Genomic DNA, 14516 nt, shown 5'->3' with positions numbered 1-14516 from the left:
TGCCCCCTTGCTGAAACTCTCTGTGCAACTGCGTGGTGATATAAGGTGTGTCCTCTCGGGAAGCGTTTGGGGCTTTTTTGTGATTTTTATGGTGTGGCCCTTCCTGGGAAGCTTAAAGCTGGCAGCTTAAAACCTGCAGCTCGCTGGCTCAGTGCCGTAAAGTGTGGCCTCCTGAGGAGTGCTTTTGGGGGTGCCTGGTTGTTTAAGGTGTGACCCTCCTCAGGAAGCTGTGTCACCCCTTTAGTAACTTTTTGTGTGCTTTTGGGGGGCGCTTAGTTCGGGCGTTTAGTGTCTTGAGGTGTGACCCTCCCCGAAAGTTTTCTGCCCGAGAAAACACATTTCATAATGAATGTCAGTGCTGTAACTGGCGAGCAGGGCGGAGACCCGTCTGCCCCCTTAATGGATTTTTTGGAGGGCTTTAGAGCCAGACCTTGCATGGCGGGATTAGAGTGGGCAAGGGACCACTGGCATAGTGCACAAAGCATTATAGACTGGGTCTCGGTTTTGCGGACAAAAGCAAAGTCAAAGCCTGGGAGGGGAAAAGTGGCAGTGTGCACTGTCCTGGGGGCAGCTCTGGCAGCTGCTATACAGGAGAGGGCTGCTCGGCGCTGCAAGGAGACGGCAGCGATCGAGTCTTTAAAGGGGCTGGTGCAGACCCTGCAGATCCGTATCGCAGACCTGCAGGGRCAACTAGAAGATGAAAAAGCACGTAGTGAAAGCTTGCAGCAAGTTTTAGAGGATGTGCTATCGCGAGACTCTAGCACGCCAGTCCCTGCCACAGCCACGCCGGTCCCTGTCACAGCCACGCCGGTCCCTGTCACAGCCACGCGGGTCCCTGCCACAGCCACTCCAGTCCCAGCAGTCACGCCGGTCCCTGCCCCAGTGCTTGCTGATGTCACGGCTAGTGCCGTCGCTCCCTCAGAACTCAGAAGGGAGCCTGCAGCAACACTGAGCCGAGCTGACAATGCAGTCTGTGTTCGTCCCTTAATAAAAACTGAATATACATATGAAGATGGCCAGGATGAGGCCCCCTTTGTAACAATTAAAGAAGTGCCTTTTACACCTATGGAACTGGCTAAACTGAAAAGGGAATTTGGCCGCCGCCCTGGTGAATCAGAAACTGAGTATGTCTTCCGTGTTTCCTTAAGCGGGGGGGACCAGATCTCACTCAGTGAGAAAGAAGCAGAGGGATACTGGGGTCCTAGTGTGTTCCTCACCACGGGAGACCACAGGGCACCATGGTCTCTGACCCAGAGGGCAGCATATTGGGCTGGTGGTCTAGATCCCTTGGAGAGAGGTGATACCCTCACCACAGAAGGAACCACAGATCAGCTGCTAGAGAGCATTCATAAGGCTGCTTGCCTACAAATGATGGATGATCGCAAGCTAGTTCCTTTCCAGGAATCACCCATGATGCTCTCAGTAGATGCCAAGAAAATGACTCCCCTCATTCGGGGGCTCCCTGACTCTCTAAAATTATTTGGTATTCARTTACAGGGAAAGTTAGAGGCTTTAGCCCCATTTAAGAGAATCATCACTGCTCTGAGAGGTACCACTTCCTCCCTTGAAGGGGATACCCTGGCACGAGAAAACAAGATGTGGACCTGGGGAGACATTGACTGGGAATTAATCAATTTTAGGAAAACATATGGTCCTGTAAAATCAGCAGTAAGCCAACCAGAGACTTCTGGGGTGCAGCATACCYGTCTCAGCCCAAGGGTATCAACCAGACTGTCATCCAGGATTCCTCCCTGCTCCAATCTAGGTGGAAGAGAGCACCCACTCACAAGACAAGCCATATGGGCACAGGGTTGGCAGAAGGGAGTCCCAAAAAGCATGATGGACGGTCTCCCCACAGACAAATTGGAAAAGGTGGTGGCTGTACGGCCAGAAAACACGTCCAAAGGACCGAGCATGGGGAAGTGTGTTAGGAGCCCTAGCACACTCCCCTTTAATCGTAGTAGGTGGGGAAGAAGGTGTAATAATGAAACTAAAGTGGGCAAGCGGGCAAATTAAAGCTCCGTTTCCTTTTGGTGGGTGGGAGCGCAAAAGCTGGTTTAAATGTAGAATCCAGTACAAAATCTCGGGGTGGCCTGGTGAATTGTATTATTTAAAAGTCCTCTCTCTCTCTCTCTCTCTCTCTCTGTCTCTCTGTCTCTCTCTCTTGCCCCTCTCTTCCCTGCTATATTGTTACCACCAGACAACCAGTGTTGAGCCACGGGGTGGTGTGAGGAACCATTTTAATCTTGGTTTGCCTCAACACTGCTTGTCAGAGGCATGTGGGGGAAGGGGTGCACACTTGCAGCCTGCAGGAGGCAAACAGGAGATGGGGGAAGCCTTGTCTCTGGGSGGATTTCGCCTGGCAACACCTCCATGGGCACCTGGAGACACTGCTCTCCCCAGAGACATCTCTCCAATCGGATGGTGGAAGGGCTCCACCAATGGAAGAAGGATGGACTGTACCAATGGTCTCCTGGTCAGCAGGCAGACTTTGGGAGGAGCCAGGGGTTATAAAAATAAACTGCACCATGAGTCTTTTGTCTGTGGAACTCGGGGCAAGTTGAACCAGCGTAGTTGAATTGGGCGTGGGCGTTGAATTGGTGTATTGGGTGCATCTGAATTTGGGGGAGCTGGACTTTAGACTGTGGAACTTCGCGGAGTTTTGTGACTTTGCTGAGCAGGAGTTGGGGGTGGATTTTATCCTCGCTATCCTCTCTCACCACGTGCGCTCGGCAGGACGCCATCTGCCCTCCAAGTCTGCAGTGCAGCGCCTGCCTCGCCTCGCTCCTCCGCTGACCCAACCTCCGCTATCCTCCCTGTGCCTCCTGCCTGCCTCCGACCTTGCCCGCTGCTGAGATCCTCGCGTCAACTCCACCCAGGGACCCGGTCCTGTCCGAGTGTCCACTCACCGCGTGTCCAGCAGCCCATCTCCACGGGAACCGCTCCTCTTTCTGAGCTGCTCTCCCTCAGGCAGCAGCGCTCACCCCCGTCACGTGGACCCCGACGGCACCCCCCGGTTCTACTGGTGGTAACGCCCGCTCTCTCCCTCTGTCTCCTTTACCCGTTCCTTTTCCATTTTCCTTTCTCTTTGCTGTCTTTTCCAGCCCCCTTTAGTGGGCAACTACTTCTTCTCCGTTTTCAGGTTACCAGTAAATGGTTCTGAGATACAAAGTTTGTCTCATTTGACTTCATTTCGTTCCTGACCATCCATTTTAAAAAGAACTCCTCGCAGTTCCTTATGATTGGAACGTGACACACCCTCACACATAAAAGTGTTTCTGTGAGAATGGTCTTTTAGGCAACACTGAGAGAGAAGGCACCTGAGCTTTGCTGAGACTCACAGACTGCATGTTCTTCAACTTATCCACCTGCATGGCCATGTTGTGTGATTTTTTTTTCTGAAGAGCTCTCTCTGGTCAGGCCCTGCACAAGCAGTGGAAGGGACAGTTATGCTCCTTGCATCCGCATCCAGAAGCCAGGTGAGTAAAAAACTAAGGTAGGTTCCAGGAGACTTGAATTCACAACTGTCTTCTGCCTGAGGGGATGTAAATGTACAAGTTCAGTCAGTGAGACCAGTGTTCCAGCTACCTGGCCAGGATGTTCTAGAAAGCAGGAAACTTCTGCAGTGTTCCTTGTTGACGCTTTCTTATCTTATAGTGAATAACTGAAGAAGGGGTAGAAAGTCCTGTATCCCATCAATCCAAATGTGATAGTCAACTACATCTATCCCCATCCAAGTATTTTCTGTCTTTTCTTCTACCATTGCTTTTCTTTGCTGAATTAAAGTGTCTCATCATAAAAATAAATTGTAATGTCAGGTGAGTCAGGCCTCGAAAAAAAAGGAAAAAAAATGCCAGTTGTGTGAACTTGTCTAACTAAAGAGTGTGGCAAAAAGTTAGGTAATGAAAAAGACAAATCAGTTCCTTTGACTTTTACATGTATGTGATAAAAAATATATGAATCTGTTGAACGATAACTCCTGGATTCTCATTACAGAAAAAAAAAAAAGACTACCCAGACTGAACTTTATATCTTATACYATATTCTTATGATTTTAACTCTGAAAGAGAGAATATTTTATGCTCTGATGATTCTCCATTGACCACCCAAATACAAATCTTTTGAAGAAGGAAAAACCACGCTTAAGAGCCTAAATGATGAAACAGACTCTTACATAGTGCATTTTATTTGAAAATGCGCAATTGAAATCTGCCTGGAGGATGAGAAATTCAGGTGTGAAATGGGTGCGGCTACAGTTGCAAGTTTAATAAGACATGTGTTTGATTTTTCCTTCAGTGTGTAGTATTGACATGCCTGTGGCTGCAGGCACATAAGAGACTGAATATAATTGTGGTGCTGGCAGTAGACAAAAAATTGTAGTATATTAAATGTTTCTTTGTAATTAATAAACTTTTGATTATAGCTTTGAAAATTGTATTAGTGAATCCTAGGTTTCTGGAAGAGAAACCAAATGTCTTATTTACTGTATTGTGTTCCATTACAGATCCTTTCCATACCATTAGGAAACTCAGAAGCCTAGTAGGATAGTAAATACTCTGACACACTCTGTTAAATAGAGTTTGCTTTATCGCTTGTGAATAGGGAAGAAATTTTGTTCTCAGCACAGTGCTTAGATTACTTAGACTGTTTTCAAAAATCCACGATGTTCTGAAGCGCCTCAGTGAGTGTGACCCACTGCTATGAATTACATTTAGCAGGTCAGCTGGAATTGTAGACATCAGTCCTTAACCCATGCCATGACTAAATCTTTTAACTATACTAGCAGCAAATGTCTGAGTGCTTTGCATGGAGGGACTTAAAGCTAGGTGAATGAAATGATGGAGATATCTAAAGATGAAATCTGAATTTTCTACTCTGTTGACAGCTGATATGGTAGACAGATATATATTGTCTTGGTTAGAAATTACAACTGTGTTGAAAGGGCAGGATATTTTTCTTCTCTATATTCAGGTATTTCCTGTTGTATTTCTGTGAATTATCATCAAATACCATCTGAATTAAAATCACAATTCCAGAATTGTCTAGGTAAAAATTAACAATATAACCAGCCTCAGCCATTAGCTATCTATTGTGTGAGCCTTTCCTTAAATCCCTGATAATCCAGTTTGCATTTTTACTCTATCATTGGTCAAGATCAGGAACCTGCACTTTCTGTGCAAAGTACCCTTCTTACCATGTAAAAGGATGTGTCTCCCCATCACTCAAAGAATAATCAAGGACCCTATACAAAACTGAGTAAGTTGAATGAAAATATATACTAGATTGAACATAAAGTATTGGTCAAAATTACCCTGTAACCTTCAGGGACAAAACCCTCATTAGTGGGTGAGAAGAGCAGGGTTGGAATCTCTGTTCATGCACATGAATATAGAGAGAAACATTTTTAACAGTGTTCTGGGGACAGGCTAAACCCTGCAGTTATGGTATCAGCTTTAGAAAAATATTCTGCTCGTCCTGTGCCTTGGTGAGGGTGAATACAGGAGTCTCTCTCTGATGCTTTTACCATCAGCTCATTTGAGTCAACTTCTTGAAAAGTATGCTGATTTCTCTGACCCTCATCACACTGGAAAGGGGGTGAGCATGCATGACCCAGAGTTCCTGGTTCTGCACCAGAGAGAAAGTCAATTAAGCAGGTATTGTAATGAGGAGTGAGGTCTTTTTTTTTGTAGAGGGCCTAAGTACTGAACTTCAAGTTGGCTTTGAGGATGTTGGTGCAGGGAGCAGGTTATCTTGCTATTGTGCCTTGTGTTTGCATTCCTGCTGTATACCTGGGCTTTATGGTGATTATTGAAGGCAGTGTTCAGCTTCAAGTTTTTTAGGGATGGGAACATCCAAGTTGTATTGGGACCGACACAGGTAACTGGAAAATCGGGTGAGCATGCAGAAGGAAAGCACTGCATACTGTGTGGCCTTGGRCACCTATATACCTTAAGAATGTGAGATTAAATGTCCCCAAAACCTTATTTGAAAAAGACAAAGTCTAGTTATGCTACAGAAAGAGAGAATACACAACCTCCTGACACAGTCCATTTGCCTTTTATTCACTCCCTTTGAGGCTGAATGCCTTCAGAGATTCTTTACGGAAATGAGCTTTAAGAGCATTTCTCTGTTATCATCTGTGCATGATGGCAGGATCATTAACTTTTGTCCCAACCAGGAGACATAAACACAGCAAACCACTTTTCCTCTATGTACAGGMTCATATATTATTTGAATGCTCAGATTTCTAGATTCTGATGGCTTGCTATTTTTAAGAGACTATTGACTTGAAGAGGGACAAGAAAGAGACAAAATAAACTGAAAGCTCAAGCARTGGGCAGCTCTTGGTGTCTCAGAAGCCTTAATGTCATTACAGCAGATCCCACAATTCTTATTTCACAAATGAAATTCCCACCTTCCTGCTACTTCAGCAGGATCCCTGCATAACAACAAAAAGTGTGAAAATTCCTCAGGCAAGGGGTGATTTTATAAGGACAACAGGGTAATGGTTACTATGAAAGAAATAGGTACTAAAAACATTTTTACAGATCACAGAGGGTGGAAATTCTCCAACGAGAAGAGTTGAAACTGAGTCAGTGAWAAAACCATTCCATTGTGCCCTTGGGCATCCTTTATAGAGTATCTGATAGGAACAGGATTCCTCAGTCCTTTCTTATTCCTGTCATTTTTCGATCTGTCAAACAGAACACTTTTGTTTAATTAGGTGTGATTCAGCCCAGTGCTGAGGCAAGAGTAACGCAGCTTATAACAAAGACACTAATCTCCTGCCCAAACTGGGTGTGTCCCCAACTTTATTGCTAAATTTGCAGTTGCAGGTTTAGCAGTAGCTTGAAGGTTGCGACTGCAGGTTCTTCAAGGCAAGAACTGCTTTTTACTATGTATTTATGCAGTAGATATACTTATGACATAATGGGTCTCAATTTCTTTTGGCACCTCCAACTGCTTTTATAATACAAATCTTAATTGTAATAATAAGCTTTTGGGACTGGAGCCAAAACACAACACACTGTGTAAGTATGGATTTTCGTGTATGCCCTAATGTACTGGTCCTCAATTCTAATTGTGACCCTCRAGCTCATTTGTACTGAGATGCAGCTAAAACTGACAATAACCAGAGCATTGATAGCAATAACCGTGTTAGAACACACTCTCTGCACTGAGTGGCAGAGAACATGAAAGAAGGCTGAATGGGTTTAGTTAGATCCGTGTCATGATACTACAGCCTGGGTGCCGAGAGCTATGATTTCTGCTCCCATATCCTGAGTTTCAGCCAAGTCAGAGTTCTAGGAAAAATTAATTCTTGCTGCAATATACTTGATTAAATTTTGGTACTACTCCATATAGAAGGGAAATTTAAAAAAAAAAATGCTATGTGTCTGTGAGAGAAGCCTGAGGTTTTGCGGTAAATTAAATACAGAGAAGTCTGGAGATGCACTGGCTTTGCAGATATCGGGATGTAGGGGTAGCTCAGGGGGTTTGTTTTCCATATAAAGGCATAAAGTTTGTGAGCATTCATTTTTCTTCTCCAGAAAGTCACACCTCAGTTTAAGCTAAGGCCATCTCCATTTCAGCCTAGCATGACAGGTTGTAGTTCTTGGAGGATTACTAGAGGAACACATTCGTCTTCTGTTGCTTGTTCCATCTGTTCAAATAGAATAAGTGACCTGTATGCACACCCTGCAGGTGCCTGTGGAGCAAAGACAGACAGCACGGGATTTTTCCTTCCCTTGAGCTCCTCAGTGTCGTGTAGATAAGATCATGGTGCTGTTCCTGTGGCATCATGGAAAAGAAGAGGAACCCTTTCCTCTGTTTCTCTTTATGTCAAAATTTAGCTGTGGTTTAACCTTTTTGTTTCCACAGTGCTCTGTAGAATCACTGAGAGACACAATCCCTACATCACTACTGCTGAATGAGAAAGKAGCAATTTTCTGACCTTGAGAGTGGGAAGCCCAACCTAGCCACAGTTATGCTATGTAAAGTTTGTCTATGAACCTTGAAAGGTACCCTTCTAGGACTAAAACATGGCTATTTTCTGTGGTTTTCTTTTTATTTTTCAGTATAAAACGTGGAAAAAAGCTGGACATTTTTCTGGAGTCTCATCAGAGTGATGTTTCCATACATGAAGTCTATGATGTTTTCATGCGTGAAATCTGTTTTCATACACGCTTGTGTACATTGTTTGCTCTAGGGTAAAGCATGAGGAGTCTTTGGGTATGCAAAGTTGGAATAACGTTGGAAGATGTTGAGGCTGGAGGGAACAAAACCTGGTGCCATGGTGTCTAATACTGCCTACTGGAATTGATCCCTACATGGGCTATCCCTCAAGCCAGGCTTAGGCACTTCTTCCCAAAAATCTGGCATAGAGCAAAGCAGTCTGGAAGCATGTTGGCAATTAAACAGTGCAGATGATCACCAGGCCAGTGCTYAAGCTTGTTCCTTGCCCTTATTCTGTTTAGCAGTATGGAGAGGGCTGAAATATCCACACACCCTAGGATTAGGTTGCCAGGGGAACAGGCAACATTGGATTTAATTGACTGGGACACTTGACAGCACATCGCTTTAATGCTTTTATACAATATTGTTTGTCGCTAAATCTAGAGGTCAGTCTTCATATGTGAGGGTGCGTTAAAATGAAGGGCTTGAGAGGCACATTGTAGGCAACAATATCCAGGGTCTTCGTAAAGTCTGAATAGACTTCCTTGTCACTTCTTTGCTCAGGTAGATGCCTTGCTCCTCTCAAGCAAGGCCATGTTTTCTCTCTTCCTCCCTCTATTCAGAAGCCAGCCCATCTTTGGTGAAGCTTTACTGCTGTTTCTGTTACTTCTTATAAATGAAAAAGCTCTTTTTTAGGCAGTAAGAAGAAAAAAAAAAAAAAGATAAGATCTTGGCTTACTGCCATATGCCTCATTTATAAAGGCTAGTATGATACAGAGCATGGGAATTGTGGGACAAAGAGCTATGATCTTCCACTTTGTCGGGTCTTGCTCATGATGTTCACTGCTGACGCTGAAGAATATGAGGTACTTCTGCACTCCATATGGTCTTTCCCTTCTATCGCTGTCCTGAAGGGTAACTGATTGCAAGGTCATAGAAGGGTTCTTACCTCAACTGAAGTTTAAAAGCTGAGCATACTCGGAGAGTTTGTATGGATGCCTTTCTACCTACATGAGTCGAATTGGGCTTTTATTCCTGTTTCTGCCCATACTTTTGGCATTCCTGTCTAACTAAAATAATTTTAAAAGCTCTTATAGTTGAGGTCACCCGATCCTTCCATATTTCTCTGTGATTATTAGCTTCTGAACCTCTCCTTAACCTTTTGTCCTGGTTTGGGACAGAGGAAATGGCTCAAATGGTTAATACATCCCAAAGCACTTTTTTCCATTTATATTCCTTCAAAACTCACACCTTCAAACGTGTTACAAAATCAAATAAATTTAAACAAAAAAGGTAAAAAACAAAAAACAAAAACCCCTCTAACTAAAAAACAGGCTTGACTAGAAATGAACTTTCCCAACTTACTTCTATAATTTATATGATGAATGAATGCCATTTGAGGAACACACCAAAAATTGCCTCTTTTTTTTGTGATGACCATGTTTTTTGTGCTGCTTATGACTGATACAGCCTATTTCAACCGAAGTGCCTCTTTTCAGGAGGGGAATCAGATTCTACAGTCAGAAGGAGAAGAAGGTGATTGCTTATGCTTCTTAATCTTTACAATAGAAGGAAGAATGAGAACACTGRTATACATGCCCTTCCATGCCCACATGCTAGCAATGCTGCGTGGGAAGGCTGGAACGGCATATCTTTTCCGTGGTTTTTAATGAACTTTAACCCACCTGGCAAACACAGGAGCTTTGAACTAAAGAATGGCAGAGGGAGAAATAATCAAGTAAAGCCCTGATCCTCCCTTTGTTGTTTCAGTAACAAAATTTCAACATCCCTGACAAGACCTGCAATTTAGCTGTTGGATTTAATACTGGAAGATTGATGTGTTTACTGTAATGGCAGTAAATTGACTATCCAGAAAGAGTTATATATCTTTGCAGCACAGGAAGTGTCTGAAGGAGATAAAGACAAGTTATATTGAAGGGCAGATAATCAAAACAAAATGGCCACACTAAAACCATAAGAAATAATTAGAGAAATAAGTTGCAAACAAAGAGAGAAGGAAGAATAGAGGCTACTTTGAGCCTCACCCTTTTTGTTTATATTGATCTGAAATTGTACTGTAATATTAGAAAATTATGCAGTCTTGAGCCAAGCGAAGACTCAGAGAGAATAAGTTTTCTTGCTTTTACTGAATGAAAAATCTCTGTTAGCAATGAGTAATGTGGTTCAAAGCAAAAAAAAAAAAAAAAAGAGATGGAAAAGAATATTTCAAGCCTCAAATTGCTTTTAATTTGAACTAGGAAATCTTCACAACTGAAGGAGTGAAAATTCGTACTGGTCACTGAGGTTCTTTTCTGCCTGCATCTGACATTATGCAAGATAATTGACTTCAACATACAATTATTGACATTTACAGATTATTGTTATTTACAGATTGGTGCATATATTTCAGACAGTGAAATTTGGAGACATTTAGAAAACTTAAACACAATAGAAGTAAAACTTTACTGCCCCTCTTTTTCTCTTTCCTCTAGACTGTATGCAATACAGAAAGGAATACTAGAGGAAAATATTGCTGCATGAAGTACATGCTGCTCAATACTCTTCCTAGGGCATCTGATACGTACAATCCTTGCTGTGTCATATTTTCAGAGCTGCTATGAAGAAAGCAGCTTGCCAAAAAATACCAAGGAGTGAAGTATTTCTGCCTCTTGTGCAATCACAAGGAAGTGACCTTGGACAGGACCTTGGAATGAACTTTCTGTGGGCAGCATGTGTGGTCATAGCAAGCCATTGTGAACACAGAATTTATGCCTTATCTGCTGGGCCAGCCCTTCTGCTATTTCATTTCTATATCTCCTTTCCTCACTCATCTAGTATTTCTTGTTGCTTGACTATTATGTCTCTGGACACCAGTTTTTCTCAATTTCTGTGGTTAGCACACTTCTTCCTCTAGCTTCCTCTCTGTTGTTTTTTTTTTACACTTTTGTAAGTGCTACTCAGTGTCTTTGGCAGCCGTGTTATAAATGATACAACTTTATCAGCATTMTAGAAGATTCCTTTTCTGTTGTTCTGGTTGAAATCTGTGCAGTATATACAGGATTTTATCACTCAGTTTTAAGTCTTTAATTTTGAAGGAAGGCTATAGATTTTTCTTCATTGCCTTCAACTTTTTGCCCATCTCTTTTCAGTCATTTTTACAGTTAGATGAGGAAGGAGATTGAGGATCTATTGCAAATGCACATTCTTAAAAACAAATCCTTTCATTCTCTGCATTGTGTCTATCAATTATTTTCTCACATTCCTACAAGGATATTTCAGCAAAGCCAAGATGGGACTGTAGTAATAATCATCACCCTATCTGATAACAGGCTTCCCAAGGACTCAACTGGCAGTTTGACAGTCCTCTGCCATAGTTACTACACCCTGCTGATAAAACTGCTGTTGCTACAAATTGATCCTGACAAAAACAAGTTCATCTCTATTCTGAATTTCAGACTTGACCTTGGTGCGTTTGCAAGTTTAACCATCATACTGGGCACAAAATATGTAGCACAAAAGCCATGTACCTAGAAAATGCTCCAACCTCTCTCTTTTACTGTTTATTCTCCTTATTGCATGATTATTGTAAACTGTTCTGTGGTGTGGCTAAAAGTCAAATTTGACTGTTTTTTAAACCACTAGAAAATTACCCACTGTGTGGTTAGAAGGCTTGTTTACCTGGGCACAGAATCCCTGTCCTTCAACAATTTGTGACTAAGATATCCTACTATCCAATGGTAGTCTGGGGAATGGTGTTACAAGGCAAAAGTTGGAACAATGAGGAGGAAAGCAGAGGGAAAAGCAACAGACAGGCTGGACTCACTATAAAGTACTGCCAAAACAAAGGGTTTCTTTGTTTTATACATACACTGTCAATACAGTAAATTCTATGTAAATACAAGTACAATTGGGAAGAAAGGACTGCATGGGGATCCTTGTATGCAAACCATCAGTCTTCATAATTTTTTTAGCACATCTGTCAGCTTTACTCAACTTCTGGACTTGAGGAGAAAGGCAAGTGAAGATAGCCCCAAGAACACACTTTTGCTGGCACCGACCTATCCTTGAAATGACATATTTTTAACTGTGTAGGTTCAAAGTATTATTGCAGAGGCACAAGCCACTGGGAAAACTATGTGGAATGCCCATCGCTGGGAAATCTCACTGCTACTTAAATTTTATAGCCATACAGTTATTCAGTATGCAGATACAAATATAGAAGGGTGCATGTCTCTGACTCTTCCTGAAGCTCCCAGAGTTCTATCACTGTGTCTCACATACCGACTGTCACCTTCCACCGGCTCTGGCCAGCATGGTCCATCATCTGGGTTTTGAAGTAATTTCTGAGATACAGGAAACATTAGCTTGAAGAAGACAGAACTAAACCCAGACCTCCCACATTATGATTATTCTTATTTTATAGACTAATTCTGAGAACACTTTGAGCAATYCGAAAAGAAAGGGATGCATAGCTCTATATTACTAATAAAATTGTGTGGATTAGTGTATTGAATTGTTCAGAACTAAAAACTGGATTTAAATATTAGTGGGGCACATATCTGCAGATCTTCAAGTCTGTAAAACCTGAACGAGTAAACAGTTTAGGGGTCCTCAGGATTATATGGATGCTGTGAAGTTTTCAACAAGATAATATTTGACATAGGCACTTAAATTTCATTCCCTTACATGTTGTCTGGTATATGAAATTCTGTTTACGAATTCAGTCCTGATGTCAGGGATACACTGACATACATATCTGGGACTTCTAGTTTACCTAAAATGCCTGCTAAAGAGCCATCAACTATCTCCCCAGCTTCCAGCATCCAGGCAGGAAGACAATGGGATACCTGGGAACAAGCAGAGGCAGTACTCACTGGCAGATATATAAAAGAATTTTTCTTCCTGGTGGCATTAGCAGAAAAAATGTTATGGCAAAAAGGAAAGAGGGTATAGTTTCTAGCTAGAGATGGGAAACAATTGTCTTATATCAAACAGGAGAGAATATGAATATCAACACAGGCAAAATACAGAAGAAAAGCAAGCACTGCTGCGAAGGTATTTGAGAGAGTGAGAAGCAGAGTTTAACAAGAGAGAAGTGGGCAGGGAGACCATATATATTTATATATATATTTACATATATATTCAGTGGGGATACAGGTCACTGAATGTAATGGTAACTGATACAAGCGGGAGAAAAATAAGGAAGACCAATATTTATGGGGAAATGAAAAAAGAAGTAACAGTGCTGGAATAGGGACCCTGAAGCTTGGGGACCTTGCAAAAGGAAATGATCTTTAGGAAGAATCTCTCCAACTGCTTAGAGGGTGTTTCCAGGTCATCTGAGCATTTTTCACTTTCGTTAGCACTGCTGGAAACATCCCAAGCTTAATATCATGATGTCACAAGGAAGATCCCTGACTTACTTTGCAAAATCAACATATTTTCCATCTCTCAGTGACAAGTATTAATGGACAATTTTGAAGCCTCTGAGCTGCAACATTCTCATTTACAGACCATCTGTGCTCAAAGAAGATCCATCCAAATGGCCTCTGTTTTGCCAGATCTCCAGGCATGCTCTCTGGTGTGTGCAGTGCCCAGGCAGCTGCAGAAGGCAAAATGCAGAGTGGGGAGACAAGGTCATTGTGGGGAGGTTGTGTACAAGAACACCTGTGAGTTCTGAGGGCTGGTCTGCAGCATTTCTGTTTCCTGATTTATTTGTCAAAGCACTTGGGGCTCTTGGAACAGCTTTTTAATGTTTAATCCAACCAAAAATAGAGAAAAAGAAAAGAAAGAAAGGAGCCTCAGATAATTAGGGCATTTCTACTGCATGCAGAAATAAAGGTGTTTAATGGCAAAGCTGAGATTAAAATCATTGTGGCTGGATACCTCAGGATAAGTTGCAGTGTTGCCTTAGAAGCCACATTAATCAGTTACCTTCATCACAGTTGTTTTTCATTAATTCAGTCTGTGGATAAAGGTGTGAGGGTACATCTGTGAAATTTTCTTACAACCTTAAAGAATGAAATAACACACAATTTAAATACCTGAGATTTTCAGGCCAATGCTATTTATTACTTGAGAAGAACAGAGTCATAGTCAGTTTAGGTTTCCTTTTAAACAATGTCCAGTGTCATAGGACAAAGGATATGCCATTTGCCATGGGAAATCTAAAAATAATAGGATTTTTAAGACTSAGCTCAGAAAAGGAAGCTTTATTCTGTTAACCATTCTGACCTTCCTGTCTTCTCCCTTGCAAGAGATAAAAAGCATGGGCTATGTGCCTGAAAAAAATAATCGAAAAGCAAATTTTTCTGGTTTTTTTTTTTTTGTTTTTTTTTTTT

General features: G+C 42.1%; 1 protein-coding gene across 1 annotated transcript; it reads left to right on the top strand.

Annotated features, from left to right (window-relative positions):
- The first annotated feature begins 170 nt into the window (after positions 1-170).
- LOC130582446 (uncharacterized) lies at positions 171-2152 on the top strand. Its single transcript, XM_057381137.1, has one exon. The coding sequence runs from the start codon at positions 346-348 to the stop codon at positions 2014-2016; it is 1671 nt and encodes a 556-aa protein (XP_057237120.1). The 5' UTR covers positions 171-345; the 3' UTR covers positions 2017-2152.
- Positions 2153-14516: the final 12364 nt, after the last annotated feature.

Source organism: Malurus melanocephalus, unplaced genomic scaffold (assembly GCF_030028575.1).
Source record: "Malurus melanocephalus ecotype Western Australia unplaced genomic scaffold, MMel_1.1 scaffold_493, whole genome shotgun sequence".
Classification (NCBI taxonomy): Eukaryota; Metazoa; Chordata; class Aves; order Passeriformes; family Maluridae; genus Malurus; species Malurus melanocephalus.
Note: the sequence above shows the minus strand (reverse complement) of the source record. Positions and strands in the feature narration are given on the sequence as shown.